The 24,717-nt window shown below is 43.6% G+C and overlaps 1 protein-coding gene across 3 annotated transcripts in view; it reads right to left on the bottom strand.

The window, feature by feature from the left end:
* The window catches only part of LOC308107712 (neurobeachin-like), a gene marked incomplete at its 5' end in the record, with an annotated part of 250,933 nt that extends 227,446 nt beyond the window's left edge, over positions 1–23,487 (bottom strand). For 2 of the 3 annotated variants that reach the window (XM_080460195.1, XM_080460196.1), the window contains one exon: positions 23,239–23,487. In XM_080460195.1, coding sequence (XP_080316321.1) covers positions 23,239–23,487 — 249 coding nt within the window. The remainder of the gene's footprint in view (positions 1–23,238) is intronic. The other variant, XM_080460197.1, reaches the window with a different exon arrangement.
* Positions 23,488–24,717: the final 1,230 nt, after the last annotated feature.

The following is a 24,717-nucleotide window of genomic DNA, read 5'->3' as shown; positions in this document are numbered from 1 at the left end:
CCAGACATCCTCTGCCGTGTTCCGGAAATGCTTCTTTTCTCTCATGTGTTTCTCTTCTGGAAAAATCAAAGGGCACCCGATGCAAACAACCACTCGATAAAAGTGGTTCATTTTTTTACAGATATATTTTCTGATTTGACCTCTCTGGTGCGATGCGGTCTAATACTCCAGTAGGTGTAGATTGTGACGGGTGGCTGACAACAGTAATGTGCCTCCGATGTGTTTCTGTATCTCAGATTCTGCAGGCTAACCTTTAAAAAACCTGATCCTCCCGCTGCCTTTTTCAACCTGGAAAAATGTTCAACAACACAGAAAAAGGAATAGCAAAGAAAAAATGGGGCTCTATAGGAGCCTCCATAACAGAGGCGGTGGCGTGGGGAAGTTTGAGATTTGATGACCAACTTTGTTAGACTTGGCAAATACACTTTTAAGCCTCAAGGGCATTTCGGGGTCAGCAGTGGCTCAATAATTTGTCTCACACAGTTAATAAAGTGAGGCAGATATCACTGCTCAGAAGCAGGGACTCTGACTCCAGAGGTGCCACAAAGCTGACAAAACTTCCACTGGTTGGGTCAGTGGTCGATAGACACCGGAGGAGATCACGCACGAGGAGTGTTTTTATTAACCTCAATCAGACTCATGCTCTTTGAGACTGTCAGGGGTTGACTGAGTGTAAACAGAGTGTGTTTTGTGCGAGAAGGATGGGTAATAACATTAAAACAGCGCCACACAATGAGCACTGGCGATGTGGACTGAATGGTTGATTGGGTACGATAACAATGACCAGGGCAGGACGGTAGCCACAGGGACACCTTTGAATTAAAAAAAAAAGAAAAAAGAAGAATTGAATTACTGCTGCAGCCTGTGCTGTGAACACAGTGCTGTTATAAAGTGCAGGCGAAGCTGCCACACGGGTTTAGCTCGGTTTGGCTCGGCCGTCCTGCTGTGCCCCTGAAAGAGCATCGAGGCTGTCCTGAACTCCTCGTCACCCCACTACCCAGCCCCCAGTGATGAATCAGCAGTTTCTCCCAGGTTACCACAGGTCTGCATCAGCTATGGCCGTTCCTGTATCACCACGGTATTTCCACTGCTGTAACCAAACCCAAAACCAAGCTAGACAGCAAGACTCGACACCGAACACAGACTTAAATGTATGAAATGTAATATGTATTCATGGTCAGCTGTGATGCTCAATTCGTCTGTGTCACACTGTGCTCAAGTCTTTCTGAACAGAATTGTTGGATTTTGCTTCTGTCATTCAGGTTGGACACACTGATACAGCCACCGGACACCTACCGAAAGCAATTCTGACCTTGTTTGAACAAAAAAAAAAAAAACCAGCAGTACCACTGCTGAGATGACGGGCTCCTGAAACTACGAGTAAAATAAATAAAATGCCCCGATTCTCTCCAGGAACTTTGTGTCCTATATTTAAACTGTGCAGCAAGATTGTCGGCACAATACAGAAGACGGCGTGCTACCGAGGAGAAAATATGCCAAATGGTACACCTGAGCCACTCCACAGTAACAGCTTGTATCTCCTGTTTGAAGAGGCGAAGCTGCAGCGTTCCAGTGACTGCAGGCTGGTCTGTGTGAAACATCAATTCAAATGTACAGCAGGCCTCAGTATAGTCATCTAAATATTTCAGAATCCCACCGCAATGAAAAAAACACAAACACTCCAGTCTGTATTCCCATTCTCTTTCACTCCCTTACTTTAAAACACGATCCCACGGGACCTCCCAGCAAGTGCTTTTTTTTTCTTTTTTTTTTATTCTCTATTGTTGAATTTAGTTCAACCTCTCGCGTGAACAATAAGATGACGTGACACAAGCGTGTTAAAATAGATTCTCTGATTGGATGAACCAAATACGGCACTTAGGCATAACAAGAAGTTTGAAAACAAGAGCCAGTGTATGTAGAAGGTAACTCACCAATGTATTTGCCTTCACAGGAACGTAAGCGGGTCATACAGTAGTGTTTAGTGTTCTGGCCTCACTGTGACGCCGCTTCCAGTCTGCGTTGAGCTCTGCCACCTTTCTGTTTCCACCCGGTCCAGTGGATTTCCCCTCACACACTCAAAAATGATTATTTGACTCTGACTCTAGCTCCCGTCGGTGTGATACGAAAGTACTGGAGGTCCAGGGTGCAACATGTCTCCACTCACAGTAAACTAAAGCCCCGTTCACACAACGTCTCCATGTGTTTTGGGCGTCAATAAACTTTTCTGAAACGAAAACACAACAATGAGTTGGTAAATTATAAACTTTACTGTGATAAAATAATCTGAACGTTTTCCTGAGGATAAGCAAATATTCCTAATGACATATTTTTTACTTTATTAGACTGTTCTTAGAGTGAAAAACTCCTTCATACAGTAAAATATTGAAGGTTTATGTAGTTTGCGTTCCAATGAAAATAATTTTAAAAATATATAGTTTTAATGTTTGATGTACAAACCTTGAAAAAACACAAAGAGAACAATTGTTATGCTTTCTCTTTGTTAAATAAACAATCATGTCCAATCAGCACAGAGAGGATTACTTTACTTCTTTCAGGTCAGAAAGATAATCATGATTAAATGCCCTTTAAAACTTTGAAATGAGGAATTTAATGTAAGATTAGAAGGAAGAGGTTACACACACAGGTCGGATACCAATATCTTAAAGCCTCTGCTTTGACAAAGCAGCATTAAACTGTATACTGTCAAAAACATTTGATTACACAGGCCACTGAAATGTGTCCCGAGTCCAGATATTGAGGGCAAAGCTGGAGAATACGAGATAAACAACTTAAACATTAATCAAAGCGCGAATTAACAGTCAGAGGCGTGACGCACGGATTCGCCAATATCCGCCGCCTTTCATCACTCCTAACACCCTGAATTCATATTAGCAAGACGAGTCGGACTGTCGCACTGTCCCAAGCTGTGCTCCATATAGGGCATCTAATTCCATGCTGAATCATCTTCAACCAAATGCCACGGCAGTAATCCGTCTCTGCTTGAGACTCTGGAGCAACAGTGAGGCTCTCCAGCCACATGTTCCTTTCAAAGCATTCCAGCTCTCACAACTAATAGCATTAGCCCGAGACACATATTCAGCATCTACCCTTTGCTTGAAGTTGCGCTTTAATAAATCTGTGGACACGGCATGCAGAGACAGAGCGGAATCCCCTGAGCCGGCCACCATGGATAAAATACACCCTCCCGTATTAGCGGCGCTTATTGCTGTTATACAGAGTTAATCATTGTACCTTAACGTCACCTGCGTCTATGTTTTTATAAATGCTATAGTTTCCTGATATCAACCTCGTAGAAGTGATCCTTCTTATGTTTCAGAGGCTGCAGCTGCATCTTTTTCCACCCTGGTGCCACAAACCAGAGGGAAGGAGGACTGACAAAATAAAATCTGTCCCTCACACGCCGCCAGCAGCATCCATCTTCCCGGTGGCGTGTGCGAATCCCGAAAAACAAAGTGGATTATTTGGGGCGGCTCAGCGTGTCACGAGGGAGCGTGACGTCGGTGTGGCTCCACGCTGGACACCGCGGCGGCGTCTTGTGAGCGTCGTCAGCGTCCCGAGACAAAGTGAGCCGTTATGTGAGCCGGCCAATTCTGGGGTTTTGTTTTGCACCATGGGGGTGTCAGACCGCCACACCAGCTACACAACATGCTTAACTATGTTTAAATAATAAATCTCTTGCATGATCATTTGAGATTGTTGTATTTTTAGATTTAAGTGTTGAGAAGACTGAATTGGTGCCGTTTGAACAGAAACAAAGGTTATCCCGACCTCATGAATTTGCCTTTTGAAGATTTATTCCACCGTTTTTGAAGCGGATGCACTTTTTAAGCCGTTCCACTGAAAACACTCGGACGTTTTGCTTTCTCGTCCACATGTACATTAGTTTCTCAAGCATTACAATTGGAACATGTTTGCATTGTGCTTTGAGAGTAGTTGATGGGCTGATTTACTGTTATTTTTTCAAAGGCAGTATTTTAGAGTATTTCTGTACTTGTATCGACACAAAAAGGAATTTTTCAGTTGGGCAATAAGGTGTGTAGAGTCTAATTGTACGAACACCCTGTTGTATCTGATGGATGAAGCTGAGATAACGTGTGTGTGTGTGTGTGTGTGTATGTGATATAAGTAAAGTTAATTTACCAGTTAAATAAATTGCATACAGAACATACAAATATGTAATCATCATGCAAACTAACTGTTTTATGAAATTTAAAGACATGTTTTGTGTTTTTTTTTTTTTTAAAGGAATCTCTCCAGGGCTTCATCAATTACGAGATCCGCATTATAAGATGAAGCCCCAGATAAAACTTCAACTGAAAAACACCACTCGGAACCAACCTACTGTTTTTGAGCCATAAACCTCACAATTCCATTATATTTCATTAAAGAGGAGGAGGACATATGTAGCTATCCATTAGCGTCTCATGAATATATGCAAAGGAAATTCTTTGACATTAAGTGGTATTGAAATCAGACGCGATGCAGGAGCCCTGGTGTTTCATTAAATGTGAAGATGAATATTCAACGGCAAACCATGACACACCATCAAAATGTGGAAGATAGTGCCGTGAACCAGATGGAAAACCAAGCAGACGGCAGACAATGTCCGAGTGACGCCCCGTAAAAACACCCAGTCCGAATGTGGCGGCGAAGATAATGAGCCATAAAAATGGATGGCGTCTTCGTTCATTACGCTGATCCCCGAGTATTAATTGTAATCCAAACTCCTAACTCCCGCTAAGCCCGCCATTATTTCCCCCTTTACTCCAGCCACATTAAGTCAGTGTGATCCGGCTCTTACAGTCCTTCAGGCTTCAATATCAGCAGGAAACGGAAACATCCCGGCTGTACTGGAGCAATAAATATAAACATCCTGGAGATTGATTACGCCAACCTTTATCAAAAGCAGAGAATTTGCAGAATAAAAAAAGAAATAAAAAAAAAGCAGGATGTACACAACAAGATGGGTTTGGACAGTTAAGAGGAAAAAGCCTGCAGGCTCCAGAGCTCCAGCACTGCAAGACCAAAGGGAACGAAGTAGAAATGAAAATGCATTCAAAACAGAGCCATCTCGTCAACAACACCAGCTTTGTCAGACATAATGTCCAAATCTGTATTCACAGCACACACCATTAACTGCCTACGAGCTTGTGTGCAACCCAGAATTATAAATCTGTCACTTCCTGTAATACAGACCTCACGCCGTATGCTGCACCAATAAAGTGGGTTAGCCTCTCTTCTATGTGTTCTGTCACTCCAAGAGATAGAAAGAGAAATTGCTCTGCAGTTTCACCGACGTATGACAGGGAGCATGTGTTGAAGTACTTGTATTTGATGGTGTGCACACTCTCACAGAACTCGGAGCAATAGCTTCGTGTTGTTGCACACAAACAGACGCGTCTCTCCTCTCATTCTGGTTCTGACGAAGCAACGAACCCGTTTCTCCATAGTTCACGTCGGTTCTACCGACTTTCTGTTCACAACATTTCCAATCAACGCTCGTTACAAAACTGTGACAAGATGAGAAATTTGAATTTGAATGCAGCACTTTTCCAAATTCATTATCAGTCTACATATAAAAACATTGGTTAGGTTTCATAACTCGGCTCCTTGCAGGCGGATTCTGAATTAATTTGACAAACACAAGTTTGTTTCCACCTCATTGAATTAAAATCTCACACACATATATATATATATATATATATATATATATATATATATACTGTATATATATTGAAACACATGAACTGAGCCTTGTAGTATTATTTGTAATATTTTATTATAGCACGGCGACTGATGATACTCACATAATACTCACCGAGCTGTATCGGGGACCTTTTTCAGAGTACAAGTACACGATGAGATATGCACATTGTGAACGTTGACATTGCGATATATCGTGCAGTATTAATAAAAATTGAATCTATAGGAACTGGTTGTTGGATTCGTCGTCTTTGAGTTTAACCTTACATTGTTATATCGCAGTGTAAATCCTCTCCTGATCATTAGTGGCGCCTAACATTTATTCATACATGTTCCATTTCTGCAGCCCACAACAGCATGTCGTGATGCTCGGGAAAAAGGAGACACATTTTTTTTATTTATTTTTTTTACTGTGTGGCTATCCAACGCTCTTCGCTTTTGCCGCATCTGCATTGCGATGTACCGACACGATGTCACCCTGCTGCAACGGCAATATGACTTTGCATGTTTGCCTGATCAGGGATGCAGCTCATCTCCATAGAAATGAGCATGTGTGCAGGGCTGAGTCCCAATGGGGGGAGACAACACATTAACACCTAGGCTGGGATTTGGTTGGCTGCCAGCACCAGCTCCACGGGAGGGGGGGGTTGGCGGGGTAAAGCTGTATATTCACATTGTTGCTGCTGCTGAGGATCCAACAGACTCGTCCCTCGCTGTAAACAGAACAGTGCTTCAGTAACTGGCCGCTGAAGAGTAATGGAAACAACGTGACGCAGGCTGGAGGGGTTACGATTCTATTCTGTCAGGAATTAAATGTGCAGTGTAATATTTACATACAGTATTTATAAATGTGTTCGATTGTTAACGTAGTGACTGATATGAAATGCCATTAATTAACGTCCAACGTGATTGATGTTCAGTAATGAGAGAAACAGCAGCATTAGACAAAGACATCCGTCCGTCCATCAGAAGGCCTTGGACTGAAGTGGGTCACACCAACAAATATCAAAAGGTTTTCAGTGTTTTCAAATCATTTGACCATTCGAGGGGCGCTGGAGACCACTGGACAACGCAGAGGCTTCGTCTGCAATGTGGCTGTCAGAAATGGATTTGTCCTTGTCAGAGTAAACCACAACAACATCGAGATCAGTGACTCCCAACCATTTTCTGGAAGGACCATTTTTTTTACTATTGTAAACTTACACCTTTCTGAAGGGAATTCGTCATTACACTCAGAGAAACACGTATTTACAGCATTTAAATTCTGCGGAACATCCCTGGTTTGTCGACATCTTAGTGTCATGGAAACACTCCTGATGATTCCTGAGGTTTTTTGTCACAAGATCCCGTTTGTCCACTCCATCTCGCGAGATCTCGATTTGCAACTGGAAAAATGATCATGGAAAGTATATTCTACAGATGTTAGAGTAACTTTAAACTTAATAGATGAATAATAAATGAATTCAATGCTGACTCAGCCAATTTTAAAACATAAAAAAATAGTATCGTCCTTAAAATGAAGAGGGCTTCGCAACCCCCGAGTTGAGAATCACTAAATCACCTTTTTTTTTGGGGGGGGGGGGGGGGGGGGGCTCCTGCTTTTGTACAGTAAGAGGCTTCATCAGGGTTCAGCTTCATTGTTTTGGCAAATCAGAGATGAGAAAGACGGTCCTCAGCTATTCTTCGAGGCAATCTGGGCGTCTGACAGAATGCAAGAACGAAAGAAAAAGGTTGGGAGTCTGTTTTAGACAACCTCCCTCAAAGTATTTTTCTTTTATTGTTTATTTGCTCAAAGCCAAACGTAAAAAGAGTAGTTAAAATTACACAAAAGAAAATACTTAATGTTTTACAAGTGTAAATATATGTACATGTATCAGTTTTCCCGCATTAGCTAAAAGTCTGGGAAAGTCTTGTGTCATGCGTCCCTTATTTAACTGCATTACTGCATTACTGCACTAGCAAACAGAAGATAAACATGAAAGAACTGAGAAAAAGATGAAGAGTGTGAATATGGTTCATCGCTACTCACAGCATGTCTTATCCTCAACTGCAAAAACAGATCAAAATACAACAAAAATAAAATAAATAATACGCCAAACCAGATTTGAGAGTTCATTGACAGTTATTGGCCATTAGAAGTCAGTAATATCCTTACACTGGATAAGCTGGGGAAAAGAAATCAAATTGTACATATACGATCATAAAGCCCTGAAATGTTTTGGGAAGAATGACTGATGACAGACGAGATCAAACACTAGAATCTCATTTCAGAGTAACAGAGGATTACAATCTCGGCACCACAATAATCAGACATCCTTTGATAGAAACACACTGATGTGGTCTTGGAAATACTTTCTTCTGCCTCAGCCAGGAAGAAAATAGGATTGGAAACCTGAGTAGGACTCAACCGCAGCAACAGTTCAAAACACAAAAAATATAATAGGTGCATGAAATAGTTGGCGAAAGAATCTGTCCAAATGGAGAGAAGGAAGAGTGAACTTTAGGAGCTTGTTTCTCGCTCAGTCTTTCATTGTCACGTCTCTTAACAGGAACACATTCCACTGCAACAATATCAGCGACACTTCCATCAGAATCAGCCCTGACAGGCTCGATCTGCTCAAACTGCAGCGTCCCGGGTTAAACGTCACGTCACTGGGCTGGGAGATGCATCCCAGAATGCACCCTGGCAGTAATGTAGGCAGCAGCCAAATAATATACTATCAGCATCTCTCTGGGGGAAACCCTGCATGAGCGAGTAGCACGGATGAGAATAGCAATAGAAGAGCAAGGCCAAGGGGACGAGCGAGAGAAAATAGAACCGTGGCCTCTGCAAAGTCATCTGACCCGTGTCTTTTAACATTTCCTTACGGCGCCGACGGTTATCAACGAAAAAAACCACCAAGGTCCAAAATCTAAAACCATCTGCCTGCTGCTGATGCTGTTAGGTAGAGAAGGCTGGAATGCCCCACTTTACCAAGTAGAAGCACAATAGCAGCCCAGCAAGCACCATAAATAATGAGTGCCAAATCATTAACATAAGATCAGGGCAACGGGAATATTTTACTCAACGTGCAGAGACCTTGTGGAAATGCAGAAACAGTTCTTAGATAATAAATAGAGCTGAAAAATTGCGGACAAGGCAGAATACAAACCACATTTTAAGAAGGCAGCTCTGCACTCTGTCCTTGGTTGAGGATATCAGCATGCTCCCCGAGTCAATCAGCAGTCCAAGTAAATTATTTTAAAACAAACAAATTTGCACAGAATCAGAATTTCAATTTTGTCCTCAAATCCTCGGAAGATTATCTCAGAGTAGATCAGAGGAAACTGCTGTTGGCAGAAATTGAATGGCTTAGCGGAGAATAAACTTCACTGAGGAAGCACAATTTTAGCATATTGTAACCCCCTTCAGTGCATGTGGTTTGAAGCGGAAAATATAAAAGTGAAGCAGTCACGAAGGTGATTCATACGTAAGACTTAATTCTCTCTTCACTGTAGAACTATCAAGGGTACATTACCGGCATTAATGAGAAGCTCAATTGATCTATGTAGGTAATAACGACAGCAACTTGACTTAATGGGGGTGCGCATGGTGGAGGGGATTCGTCTGGCTGAAGACCGTTTAGAAGACGGTTAAAGGTGAGAGAGGACAGTTTGGTTGGGTTCAGTTCCTCAGGGTGGGAATTTGGTGAAGACATTCAAGAGATGGTGAAGATGACAGTTCTATTGGGGTACAAGTTGTTGAAGGGCAGATTGAAGGTAAGTACGGTGGAGAATATGTTGAGGTCCAAGCTGCCGTGTGGAGCTTGGAGAGTCACGATGAGCTGGATGCGGTTAAAGGGGAGTTGGTTAGGAAAAGTATTGTTAAAGTTAATATGGTCAAGGAGAGTTTGTTGGTGTGAAGATGGAGAAGGGAGAGTTTCTTGGAGGGGTACTCTGGTTATAGGGAGTTTATTGGGGTAAATCTGATGTAGGTGTTTACTGAGGCGGGTAAACATCCAGAAGGTGGTTTGTTCAGGTGAAGATCACATCAACAGTTTATTGGGATACTTGTGATGAAGGGAGCCTGATTATGGTAAACATAGGATGACTGGGAGGTGATGGGGGTTAGTGTTGTTGAGGTGGATATGTGGGGAGTAAATATGATTATTGATAATATAAAGAGATGAAACGGTCCGACTGAGGTATAAGTGGTCAAGGGGGTAAAACTGATTGTGCTCATTTGTATGAAGGGAAGAATTGGGGTAAAAAATAAACAAAAAAGGCATAGTTTTAGGCAGAAATCAGTGTTTTGGGTGTCCATGCAACCAGGGGTGAGAGTGGAGGTGGGGGTGAGGGTGGGGGGGGGGGGGGGGGTTAAGAACCAATCAAAGGCCGCCTTTAAAACATATAGACCACATGGTATCAACTGACCAATCACATTGCTCGTTACTGAGCGTAATACAAAACAGGAAGTCAGTTGCGAGTTTTTTACTCAAGCAGATAATTCGCTATCTTTGGGTGGAAAAAGATGAATTTAAGCAAAATTAGACCGTGACAAGTCGTGATGACCATTATAAACATATTTTAGAGGCTTTCAGCAACACGTCCGCTATTTTTTTGGCCGTCTTTTCTGAAAATCGACCGTCCAAATGACGGCTGGACGGCTGGCTGCCTAAAACCACGTTACAAGGGGACTTTAATTGGGTTAATATTGAGAAGGTACATTTTGGGGGATAATTTGGTCATCTGGAGTTTGTTGGGGTAAACATGATGAAGGGCAGTTAGGAGGGTAAATATTTGTTTTAAGGCAGAGTAAATATTTGGAGCGCGGTTCATTGGGTTTAGAGGAAACATGGTCAATGAGGTTGTTGGGATCAACAGGATGATTTTGACACTTGGTGTGGTTGAGGTGGATATTATGGGGAGGAAATATGATCAGAAGGCCCTTTGATGGTATAAAGAGATGGAACGGTTCAACTGACATGTCTGTCAGGGTAAAGTCATTTTTATGAAGATGTATTGGAGTAAATATAAAGAAATGTATCTGGGTATAAGGGGACTTTAATGGAGTTTAAGGACTGACAATGAACTTAGGTAACTATTACACACACAGTGGATGAATATTTGTCAATATTTAATAACACGGCTGTTATTCCTGACATGTGTTAGACTTAATTCCTGCCTCACAACAGCACGACCTGCATTCCAGCACTATCCAGGGTGCATTACTGGCATTAGTGTGATGCCTAATTGATCCATGTAGGTAAATTACCTTCCATTAGCCTGGCCTGCACAGCTGTGTGATTACCCACAGCCAGAGGAGACCGTCTGCACAACATGTATACTATTTACAACGCACACTTCAGATCGTAAGACATCATTACATTTTAGTAACGTGATATTAAACAAATCAAATAATTGACTGTTTTGTTTGTCTTCCCCGGCACATTGGGGAATGATGGGGGGATAAAGTGTAAAACGCTGACGAGCGTGCAAAAGAAGGTATAACGAACAAAAGACAGAAAAACTAAACAGCTAATTTAATTTTCAAGAGGGGCACAAGAAAGAAAAAAGAGTGTGATATCTGTAAAACTGTGGCAGCACCGAGAGGTCATATTGATCCAGGATTGATCAAAGGGTGCAACTAACTCTACTGCAGCAGAGGGACACTTAAAGTGAACGCTGACCACAATTGAAAGCAGCGTTGGCCTCACACAAGACTCAGTTCTTGTCTTTCATCAATTATGCATTTGTAGATACACCGATTGTCCCTCGTTGTCTGGTGAGCCGCACACATAAGCAGTTTTCTTTAGATGAAAGCAATTGTTTAATATGGAAGTTTCATTTTTATCACCTTGCGGATGATTATGAAACAGATTCGCATCTAAAGTTAAATTCCCAAAGAAGGAAGAAGAGAACTGGAAACGTACCCCTGGCAGTAGAGGCCGCTGGGTTGAAAGTTATTCCTGAAATGCAGCATTTATGTGTTCTCTGTGAGCTCGGTGTCCTCCAGGATGAATTTCATTTTGTATTTCCATTGCCCTTTGAATCATAACCCAAGAAACTGTCTATTCAAAAAGACACAATTGAAAACTCCTAACCCACTTCTGTCTTGTGAAATAGAGTCTCAGCTGGCTTTTTAATGAAGAGAATTCAGTTTGGGCAAAGTTCACACACTCACATGTGTGCAAGCTGAGATTAAAGGAAGCAAAGTGATTTTGCCCTTTCCAGATGAGACGAGGGTAATTGTGACGACAGCTTTCATTTCAGCAGCAGCGCTGAGAACAGCGCAGGTAACACGTTGAGCCTCCAGTAGGTACAGTTTGTTTGGGTAATGAGACCACACACACACACACATGTGCACAGAGGATAACACACTACAAACATTCCCAATAAGTACACAGACATTCGTATGGACAGACGGGTAGTTGGATTGTTATTACGGTGACTCAACTATAAAACTACCAAGTCCCAGGAGAACATGGCGTTGTGACACTCAGAACATTGTTGTCATCGTCTACCTCCTCGCCCACGTGCAGAAGGACTATTCACTATGGCCGGACTCACGGAAGCGGTTTTAGAAAAGTTGCACTTTCTCCCGTTTCCGTGGAGACGGAGTAAGAGCACTTCCCAAAAGTTCTACCCTCGGAGCCGTTTTCAAAAAGTTAAGCTTCCCGTGGACCCCGGGGCGCCGTCGTCACACAAACAGCTCCTCAAAACACCAACAACGTTTCCCGTTTTCACACTCGGATTGCTGGTGTCACATTTATGCAAATGCGGGAAGCCTGAGAAAAATCTTCTACCAGAAACTTCACAACCGTCGCCTCAGTACACCACAAAGTGCGACTGCTGCAGCGATCTCCAGTCTGTTAGACCTCTTTACCTCTCAGTTCATCGTTTAGACAATAAATATGGAGATTCGGTCACATTCTTATGTGAGTCGCTTTGACATTGTTCCCTCTAGTGCTTTTGTCAAATGACTGTTTGTCCTGGTGTCGGAAAAGCAAACGTGATTGGCACTGAAATAAAGCAAAAAGAATAATTAAAACGGGCCGCAGCCGCACATATTAAAGCTGCCGCCCTCTTAGACGCTCACAGGACAACACATCAACCCGGCTTCTGAAGAGAGATCTCACCCAGCAGCCGACTGACAGTTTTCCTTTAAACCGCCATCGAATCAAAAAATCTTTATCTGTGACTGACACATGGAATAAACAGATGCCAAACTCTTTCATTTCCAACACATTTAAAATCACAATATCCAAACAGAAGGGACATGAAAAGTGCCTGGAGGGTTCCACTCTCAGGTTCCCATGATGAAAGCAACTACTAATTTTGGCTGCCGAAGCCAGGAAGTGGCGATGTCTGTATAGGATGTAAACAAAATGATGATAATAGAGTTTAATGATGCATTGTAAAACCTTTGTAGTGGAATAACGACGTATAAGAGGTGAAAAAGGCGGCAAACATTCGACAGAGGAGAGGGAATCACTGAAACGTTTGTTTTTGTTTTTTTCTTAAACAATTAGTTTTTTTTAATAATGATTTTCACAAGCGTATCAACATTTACACGATTAATCATGATTTATCAGTGTTTCTGTGTTGCAGAGTGTCATGACTCCCAGTCCATGTTCTCCTGGGACTCGGTAGTTCTGGAGTTGAGAGTCTCCATAGTAACGATCCCATTTGGTGGTCTGTCCACACGAACGTCTGCGTTACTCCCACTGGAAACGTTTATTGTGTATTGTTTTCTGTGTGCATGTACGATCTGTACGATCCTGCGTACTGTACCTTTAAGCAATCCGACAGCTTTCCTTTTCCTTTATGTCTCCTTCTGACAAGTGAGAGAGGAGATTCACACGACTTTAATCAAGGTTGTGGTAATGGCACAGCAGAATGAACCGAATGCCTCAGAGCCGCCTGGAAAATGAGCCGGTAATGTCATCGGCCAAGTTTGAAGACTTTGGAGAAGCTGTTAGCGGCTTGATTAGTCGAGAAAGTTTGTTTCTTCTCTGAGCCGTTAAAGCAACAATTACATTTCAAACCTTTTCTTTATAGAATTAAGGAAAAAATACAGTATCTAAAACTATTAGAACAATTCATTAGATCTCTAACCCGAGGATTAAAACTATCATAATGACAAAACAATTAACAATTCAGTGATATGGAGATTATTCTTTGTTTTGACATGTATCTGTAGTCCGCTCAGATTTGGAGATTATACACAATACAGACTACAAATGAGTCCAAGACTTTCCTAAGCAATACATTTTAGAAGGTTTCCAGTGCAGATGAAAAAAGAAGTTATGGCGTTACACTGACATATCTAATCGTTCAGCCACGTGTAAAACAAACTGGGATCAACCTTGATGGTGAAATTGCAGCACTCAGACCTTCCCTCTGTAGATCCATTCAGATCCTGTGGAACCACATGGACCTTGAAGGCAGAACTCCACCACCCGCGTTAGAACATCGTCTAACTTGTATTCTCGGCTGCCGATACATGAAAGATTAATCAGTTTGATAGGAGACGATGGCACAGGAGTCTGACATCTCATCTCGGCTCATTCATTTATTCAATTACTCTATTGCACAAACAAGATTTCTTTTTTAGGGTTGTGCTGGGTAATGATGTTCAACTCTTATCTAATGAAGTTGTTAATGTTTACAGTGAGATTTGCTAGTTGACGTGCCAAGCGGATGCTCCCCCAAGCTGTTCAATCAATTACTTAAATTGGATATACGGAGCGTTTCTCATTAGGAGCCCATCTCCGAGTTCAGCTGGCGGCGGGACAAAGACGCTCTGGATGGATCGTCCGTCCGTCAAGTCAAAACCGTTTGGACTGTGACAAGCACAGACGCTTTGTCGACTTGAGGTGGCAGCTCTCCTTTCTTTCGATTTCTTTTTTTTTTTTTGGGAAAGTTACTCGACTGTGATCAAATACAACACAAAGTGAAGATTACCAGCGAGTCTGTCTGCCAGCTGCCGGTGGGATGAACGACTTATTGCACACCGTCCCCGAGTCAGTTGCAGCATCGACCAGAGCCCAGCTCCTCCAGCCAGAGAACCGCTGACGTGACGGTTTTCTCCAGACACCCTCCGTCCCAAGAGGCCGTCGGGTGAAGCCATTTGATTAATTTATCGGCCATGTGGATGACCGCTGCCAGCTTGGTCCTATGTTCACTACTCGGTAATGCAGTGATGTTGTGTAACAAGACCTGCTCGATGGCAGATTTATGGACCGCGTGCACAATTTGGCTGTTTACGCCAAAACTATTGAGCCGTTCTGCAAACAAACACAAATTAATCCACATTCAAAGGCGTCGCATTTCCATTCATTTTCAACTAAATTACAACATCATACAATCACATGAATGACGGGATTGTGTTTTCAAGGTTTGGTAAAACAAGAAAACAGGCCTCTAACACTACGAGACACACACACACACACACACACACACACACACACACACACACACACACACACACACACACACACACACACACACACACACACACACACACACACACACACACACACACACACACACACACACACACACACACACACACACACACACACACACACACACACACACACACACACACACACACACACACACATTGGGCCAATACTTAAATTACCTCAATCACAACTATTCATCACAGTCTTTGTTTCTTTGGTTCAACATCAATGGGACTGAAGGTGTCCAGGTCACCCGTGCAGACGCCACAGAGGCGGTTTAGTTTCTATATTTATTTCTTTTCAGTCACACACACTGGAGCTTCCTGTTAATGAGTATCAGTCATACTTTAATCGTAGCGTGTAGCATTGCTGGTGTGTGAGTCCCGAGTAAAATCCTCCTAATGAGCAACACCCAACTCTTTATAGTCCAAATGTCACTGGTGATTAAGTTGCCGGTGTTTCACCAAGGAGCTTTCACCTCCTCTTGATATTTTAGCAGAACACGATTTACAGTCTGTCTTGCTTTTGCCATTCAGGGGTCAAGCTGAATCATGAAAACGCTCCTGACTCCAGGATGCGTCGTCAACGTTTGACAGTTTGTTTAAATCAGGAACATCAAACTAATCATAGTCACATGATGCGGTCTGGACTGTGTTTATCTTTGTTTTAATGAAATGAGTTTAGTATCTATATTCTATTGAATATATTTCATCAAAAACCTGAAGAAGAGTAATAACTTGAAAGAAAAATATGTGCAAATTTTACATTTATGCAAATTTGGAGGAAATACAATGAAATATCTGAATCACAGACTCATTCTGGCCCCTCAAGATGCAGGATTTCTCACTTCTGTGGCCTTCAGCCTGCAAGTTTTCACACTTTCACCTCAACACCCCGGCTTCGATGCCAAGGCTTCCTGTTGTTAATGATAATAAGGTAACAAGCTTTCACTGATCCTTTGGCTCCGGTTTGTGTTGCGTCCGCTACTCTTACAAAAGCAGCGTGAAATTAGGGAAAGACGTTCCTTATATTGGAAATTTAAATTAAATATATATAATGGTGGTGTAATGTCATTCCACAGTTTTCTTTCCCCTCCAATAATCCATATGGTTCTCACCCTCTTGTTTAAATACCCCAGTTATAATTTGTTTGACAGATCTTTGGCACATATTATACCATAAATGAACAATTATCCCATGAACATGAAAAGAATGTATGGCGTCTATAATATAATGGCTATTCTTACAATCCAAGGTTGTAATTTCTGCGTTTATGAAGAACAGTAATTAAAGTCGGCAGACATGTTTAGCACAGTTAAGCTGCAGAGCAATTTGCTGACGTCGCTAATTTTGACTAATGTGTCTTTTAATAAAAACCAAAATTCACAGATTTTTTTAAAAAATGTGCTTCACCTTAGAGCGTGTCCTGATTCAGTCGAATCGCTCTCAAAACCATCTTGTAATCACAAACAGCAAGGATCAGTGATTACTAATCATAGTCCAACGTGCATCACTGCGCTCGTCATGAGGATAATTGCAGCAGCCTGTGTAATGCCATTAAGCTAATGAAAATAATTGATTTGGCATCTAGTGTTGATCATATATTTTAACAAAGCAGTAACAGGCGTATAAAACACCTTCTGTATCTGTAAATTTCTCATTCAGAGCATGTTGGTGAGCTTTCTGTCGGATCTGGCAAAATAAATCAATATCAAATAAGGAATAAGTGGGCTTCCTTACTCCGAGGACTTGGCAAGAAACTAAATTCACTGTAAGAATCACTGACACAGATGGGAAGGGAATACTGTAGTAGCAGAAGTAATCCAAGGCGAAGGGTTTTCTGGAAATGTTTTTGGTAACAAACCTTATGTTTGACAACTGCAGGATTATTTCATCCTTTTCTTTAGAGTGTATTGAAAAACAAAACTACCAGGGGCACTCCCATTCTTTTGTGTTGTTTACAGTCAGTTGGCCACACGGTGGCGCAGTGGTTCGCGCTCTCGCCTCACAGCAAGAAGGTCGTGGGTTTAAATATGGCCCGGGGCCTTTCTGTGTGGAGTTTTCATGTTCTCCCTGTGTGCATGGGTTTCCTCTGGGTTCTCTGGTTTCCTCCCACATTCCCAAAGAACAAGCACCGGGGTTCCTGAGCCCCCCCAAAGCCCCCCCCCCCCCCTTTGCCTTGCATTTCTCCTCTCATTATCACATGATGTCTGTCAGAACCAACAACAAACACGGCAGCACTATGAGCTATAATATCATTTTCATAGAGATTGACCCCTGCAGACCAGGAACAACCTAAAAAGAGCAACAAGTTTCTATATATCAGAAACACAATGTCAGATGGATGGATGGATGGATGGATGGATGGATGGATGGATGGGTTTGCATCTCTCCCAGTCAATATTATGTTCTATTTTATGATTGGTCCTATCGGCTGGCGCTCCAGAGTGTTCGCCCCAAGCCTTCTTAGAGATAATCCAACCCAGACGCTGAAGATCCCTATCAAATTAATCCTCCAGCCTTTCGTCTCACCTCCTTTTTTAATAAGCTCAATTGATTAGAAACAAAAAGTTATTCATCTGAAATGAAAAATACTGCCAGATTCATCCGTTTTCCATCTTCCTATAGAACAAACGCAAAGGAAAGCAGTGGCATGGTACCAACACACAGTGTTAGAGTCAGTGTGCAGAATGCAGAAGGAATGGCTAAATTCAACAGGAGAGTTTAGACAAGTTTCAACAAATGTTCTATCCAATTATTAATACTTCTTAAATGTACGACCGCTGGACACTGGAACTGGTATGAAGTAGAGCGCGGTGGATCACAGTGGGTCGGCTGTCACTTTAAGGACGTCTGGAAAAGCTGGATGACTTTGACCTGACCTGAATAATGTGTCTGTCAGAATGACTCACGGTAGGAGACACTTACTGACTTCTATTGTCATCTTCAGACGAGCAGTGAGTCAACTGATAGGCTGCAAATAGGGCAACAACAGTAAATTTCACATTGGCGGGGGGAGGGGTGGGGGGGAGTTAAAGTCAAGACATTACAATTCACATTTTCCCCTCAGATGTTCTCTGGAGATGTTAAAAGCATTACGATTCAATTACTTCACAAATTAGACCCCCTGAGATTTAAACTCTGAAGCCGAGCAGATGACTGGACACTGGAGATCTTTACATTAGAAAACACAACTTCTAATTGGAACAGATGAAAGACGGTGCAGGATTCTGACGAGCAGCTCCGACACACGGGGGGAATCGGTCTCAAAATGTACGTTTCCATTAGTGTTGTGTGGCCTGGTCCACGCCGGCCAATGTCCACCATGTTTTCAGGGACTGAATGTAATGAGAGTGTCATCATCGCGCTCCGCAAAAGCCTGGAAATGAGCCATTCTTTACAATCAGATGAGCTGTGGCAGGAAGATGAAGAAGGAAAGAAGAAGAGAGAAACACTGCAGGAGTGCGATAAGACAGCACTGCATCAGTGCATGGATCTGATGAGCCACATATAAGTGGGCCATCTTGCAAATTGCATACATTCTATGTATATTAAATCTGAGAGTGGGTTGGTGCACTCCCTGGACATCTGACCTCATCACTCACTACATTATCTGCCAGCTTTGTTCAATTCCATTTCAGAAAAACCTCTGATGAGTTTGCACATGGCGCACTAATACCACTTCAGGTGTTTGGCTCCGCAGCAGTCACCGCACTCTCACTCTCTGCTCTCCACCCGGGAGTGGAGCCGCTATTTGTACCGACGGTGAAACAGGTCCTGCTTTTTCCCCACTAAACTTCCAGTCCATTATGAGCGCACCATCCAGGCACTCACAATGCACTCCGCCTCGGCTTACTTGACCGCGCGAACACACTTATGTGCTTGAAGCAGCAAAGTGTAAGTGTTGGGGAAAAAAAGTGATTTGAGACACTCACTCACTCACTCACCATTATTTCCTTTTATCGGGCTGACCAACAGCTACAGTCCCACTATTAACCCCAACTCACGAGTGTAAAAATAAATCCTGTGGTCAAGGCTTCTGACATAGAAGAGGCTTGTTTTGGACTTTTAGAACTAAAGTGGTCCGATCAGTTTAATTAGAAACCACAAGCAACTTCTGTTGATGGAATTCAATGTTAGGAACCAAAATGTGGGTAGAAGATGTCCAGAGCTGCATCAACATTTTTTTGTTTTGTTTTTTAGCCTCATGGATTGTGAAACATCTGGTGCAGCTGTGGTGCGGAGCAGACAGTCTTTCACTTCATCTGGACCTCTGATCCTCCATCTTTCCTTCACACTGTCCTTGAGACTCTAAAGCAAACATTGTGCAGAGACGTTGCTTCGTTTTTGTCAACATTGGTTGAAGACTTCTCCCAAATGGATCAATGAGATTAATAATCTAAAGGGTGTCGAGACGTCTAAAGAGGTAAACATGTACGTTTTATTACATAAAGTTATACGACTCTTTTCATCTCCTTCTTCTTTCAGCATCTTCCTGATAACATTTGTCCCAGTGAATCATCTTCCTTCATGTCCTCCCTGTCTTCTCCTCCTGACTGAAGCTTTTCATCCATATCACCATCATCTCACCATCATCACGATCAAACCATGTCAACCTCGTCTCCTTCACTTTTTCCACCAAACGGCCCAACGTGGTCCGTCGCTCTAATGGGCTCATTCTTCATCCTGTCCTTTCTCTCTTCACCCCGAACGGAAAAACAAACAAAAATAAACTCAACATCCTCAGCTCAGCCTCCAATCTCTGAACCAGACCGTCAGTCTCACTACAATCCTGTAGGTCTTCCGTCAACCTCGCCGGGACCTTCCTACCACAGATCTCCATTCAATGCTTCTTCTCTCTTCTTTACCTCGTTCAATTTAACTGTGAAGGTTATTATAGCACCATTTTACAGGTCCAGCCCACTGGAGATGAAACTGGGACTGTACGTGGCCCCTGAACTAAAATGAGTTCGACGCCCCTGATTCAACCCAAATTAGGAACCTGCAGAGCAGAATCTCTGGATGAATGTGGCATTAAGCTGTGATCAAATCTAAATCTTTAATAATCACTGCCCAGATGAATATTTCTGTCAAAACCTCAACAGGTGGACAAAATATAGAAGAAGCAAAGCATTTCATGCTGGATTTGGTGGGTCAGAAATTCCCAATATTGTCTGGACAGTAAGTTTTGAACGACCGAGCAGGACATCAATAGTGTCTCACGCACATTTCCTCTGAAAACAACAACGTGAGAGGGCAAGGTGTCAGAGACTCCAGCTATTCCTGTGTAACGCTCATGTCTGAGCATGCCAAGGGCTACAATTTGCCCTGCTCCGCAAAGCAGATCTCTGTTGTGCCAGAACAGTGCGTAATTAATCTCCAGTGTGCTAACAAGGAGAGGCCAACTGCAGCAATCAGGCTCTGAAGAGCTCCTGCAGACGGTCGAAGCAAAAGGTACGAACTGGCTTTACAGTCACTTCAGATCATGTGAGGCGCACTGCGCCCGGGGGGGGGGGGGGGGGGGGGGGGGGTCGGCTTCATTTACCAACACCGGTCTTACTACGGGTTCAAATCCCCAGCCGCCTCACGCTGGGATCATTATTTCTTACTCCCTTTGCTGCAGCAGACAATAAACAATCCATGATGAGAAGGGACTCCTCGGGCAGTTTGGGACGGGGAAAGAAACGGCTATAAACAAAATAGTGAGGGATCGATGAGAATGTGAGGAGACGGCGAGCAGGACGAAAAACACACAAAGAATAAGCTGCATCCTGCGCCGTCGGAGGCTCTCTCCAGAAACACCTCAAGGCTACAGTGCACGGTGTGTCGCGGGGACCCTTCTGTCAGGAGCCCGACGCAGTACCCTGGATGTTCTTGTACAAGCAAAACATAAAAGCCATTTGAAGGAGTGCGCCAGTCGTACCGGTGTCATTAAAAAAAAAACAGTTTGTACTTGCATGTCACATCAAGTGGAGGCAAATTGAAATCTTTTTTTTAAGTTGGTGAAATTACAATTTCCACTCAAACTGGTGGAACTGGAGGCTCCATAACACCCAGTTTTCCTTCAAAAACATTAATTTTCTGAGTGAGACAGACACACGGTGTGGACCAACGCCTGCCCAGTACGACAACAGGGAAGGTTTTGTATTGATGAATAACATAGAATTAAGATAAATACAAACACAGAGAGTAGTGGTAGTATTTTGTTTTCCTTAGTAAATCAGTCGTGTATCGGCGGTTCCCACATTCAGGGTTTCACAAGTAAAGCAGTTTGTGTTTTTTTAATGATTTGTCCTTGATTTGTTTGTGCTTCGGACTTCTGTTCTGCAGCTACAAGGTACAAAATAATTTGGGCTCAAACTGAACATAAATGCTCAGCGCATGGACATAGAATCTATTGTTGTTCAGGCTACGTCCTTCACAGCTATATTGCAGATCATGATAACACAATAACGATCCACTTGTGAAATACCTTTCAGCTCTAATACACACTCTCTAATAAAGAGTCGCACCGCCTCTTTATGTCGCTAATAAAGCTTCCAGTCTTCTTGGAAGGCTTCCCACAAAGTGTTGGAGTGTTTCTGAGGGAATTGATCGATGCTGTTGAGGTTCTGGGGGGTCAGGCTCTGGTGTTGGACGATCATATCTGGCTCACAATCTCAGAGTTCGTCCCACAGGTGCTGGACGGGGTTGAGGTCGGGGCTCTGTACGGGCAGATTGAGTTCTCCCACTGCGAACGCCTCAAAAGCGTGTCTTTATGGACCTTGGCACACAGTTGTGTTGGATTTAATAACTGTAACGAAGGAAGCGTCACTTTGTGCAAAATGTTTTATTTGTGGGAAGATTGAAACCCCGAGATGAACCAGTTCACAGGTGTGGCAAAATACCTTTGTGCACAAAGCGTTTATTCAGGCATCATCTATATTCTATCTAATAGGAAGTTTTAGAGAAGAAAGTAAGGAAAGATAAAAAAAAAAAAGAATGTGAACCGTTCTCCGTCAAACATAAGGCTTGTGGCCCAAAACTAGTCCGCAAGAGGTTCCAATCCGGCCAAAACCACCAAGCAAATTCAAACATTTCACAGAAAACAGATTTTTTTTAACTCATTTTTTAAGAGAAGCGGAAACAACAAATCTCTGAGACGAGCTGAGATATCAGTGACGATGGCAGAAACCTTCCCTACATCAAACTCATGTTGGCCTCAAAGTCATGCTGTCATGTAAAAACATGCGTAATGCAACAGCTATGTAGTTGTTGTTTTTATATCTCGCTGTGTTTTGTACCAGAAGGAATCATTAAATTGGCCCTAATGTTGAGATGGAAGTCATTTTCCATAGTAATTCTTTGGTTTTGTGAAAATATAGACATTTTCATCTCGTGCGGTCCGCGCCACAACAAAGAAAAACTTTCATTTAAACGTCATTATGGGACTATTTTACCGGTCCGGAACACTCAAGATGAAACTGAGCTGGATTTGGCCCCTGAACTGAAAAGTATTTAACATCCCTATACTTCAGAGGTTAGAGAAGCAGACCTGGGATCAGGAGTACGCGGGTGCGATTCCCACAGTGGACAGATCACCACTGTGGGTCCCTGAGCTTGACCCCTGACCCCCCCCCCACACCGAGAGTGGCCAGGATGGGACAATGCAGAAAGAGAGGATTTACACAAGTGGATTAATAAAGTCTGTTTTCTTCTTTACACTTCACCTTCACTGGTCCTTCTTGATTTACAGGAGTAAAGTTTGTGTGAACTCGCTTCACTTTATTAAACCATCACACTGTGTGTGTGTGTGTGTGTGTGTGTGTGTGTGTGTGTGTGTGTGTGTGTGTGTGTGTGTGTGTGTGTGTGTGTGTGTGTGTGTGTGTGTGTGCTGTTTGGCTTCACTAATTATTAGTAGGGGAAATAATTTTGTAAATATGTGCACTGTCTCAAATTTTAAATATTATATATTATTATCAGGCTGCGGTTACTGATGCTACTGAGTGTGAAGGGAGGAAGTCCAGTCATTGAGTAAGAATAATAATAATAATAATAATAATAATAATAATAATAAGACTTACCAGATTCAGCACCGTTTCCACAATGTCCCGGTTGGTAACCTCTCCGACCCGGATCAGTCCAACAAGGACAGCAAATTTCATCTTGATATTCCGGATTGGAACCGACGGATTGATAATCCCAGCCGGGAAAAGCACTGAACCTGAGCCGGACACCATCATCGTCTCACCGGACACCGCGGCGGCTGCAGCCGCGTGTCCCCGGTGACCTGGAGGAGGTTGTCGGTCCGAGAGAGACAGCGAGCCCGGCATTGTCACCGGTCCGGCGGCTGCTCGGTGCCTCCGCTCCGCTCCGCTCCGCACACCGGGAGCGAGTGTTTAATCACCGGAGCTCCGACCGAGAGAGGAGGAAGAGGAGGAAGAGGAAGAAGAGGCGGAAAGAAGAGAGAAACACCGAGAAACAAACCACTGAGTGTCGGTTAGAATCCGGAGAGTTCCGCTGAGTGAGTCCGGAGAGAGACCGGTTCCTGACGGTTAACCGAGCTGACCGACCGGCGCTGCGCTGCACACTGTGTGTGTGTGTGTGTGTGTGTGTGTGTGTGTGTGTGTGTGTGTGTGTGTGTGTGTGTGTGTGTGTGTGTGTGTGTGCGAGAGAGTGTGTGTGTGTGGGTGCGCACGCGTGCGTGTGTGTGTGTGTGTGTGTGCCGCTGTCACCGCCATGTTGCCGCCCCCTGCCTGCGGCTCTGCTCACCACGCCTGCGCTACACCGAGTTTCTGCGGTGACGGAGCTCCAAGGCGGAGAGTATAGACATGGGCGAGAGGTATGACCCGGGGGGGAGAGGTATGACCCTGGAGAGGTATGACCCTGGGGAGAGGTATGACCCTGGAGAGGTATGACCCTGGGGAGAGGTATGACCCGGGGGAGAGGTATGACCCGGGATAGATATGACCGGGGTGAGAGGTATGACCCGGGGGAGAGAGGTATGACCTGGGATAGGTATGACCCGGGGTGAGAGGTATGACCCGGGATAGGTATGATCCGAGGTGAGAGGTATGACCCGGGATAGGTATGATCCGAGGTGATAGGTATGACCCGGGGTGAGAGGTATGACCTGGGATAGGTATGATCCGAGGTGATAGGTATGACCCGGGGTGAGAGGTATGATCCGAGGTGAGAGGTATGACCCGGGATAGGTATGATCCGAGGTGATAGGTATGACCCGGGGTGAGAGGTATGACCTGGGATAGGTATGACCTGGGATAGGTATGACCCGGGGTGAGAGGTATGACCCGGGATAGGTATGATCCGAGGTGAGAGGTATGACCCGGGATAGGTATGATCCGAGGTGATAGGTATGACCCGGGGTGAGAGGTATGACCCGGGATAGGTATGATCCGAGGTGATAGGTATGACCCGGGGTGAGAGGTATGACCCGGGATAGGTATGATCCGAGGTGATAGGTATGACCCGGGGGAGAGAGGAATGACCGGGGGGGAGAGGTATGACCTGGGATAGGAATGACCCGGGGGGAGAGGTATGAT

Source organism: Lipophrys pholis, assembly GCF_963383615.2.
Source record: "Lipophrys pholis genome assembly, chromosome: 3".
NCBI lineage: Eukaryota > Metazoa > Chordata > Actinopteri > Blenniiformes > Blenniidae > Lipophrys > Lipophrys pholis.
The sequence above is the reverse complement of the archived record's forward strand: the minus strand, read 5'-3'. Positions and strand labels throughout refer to the sequence as shown.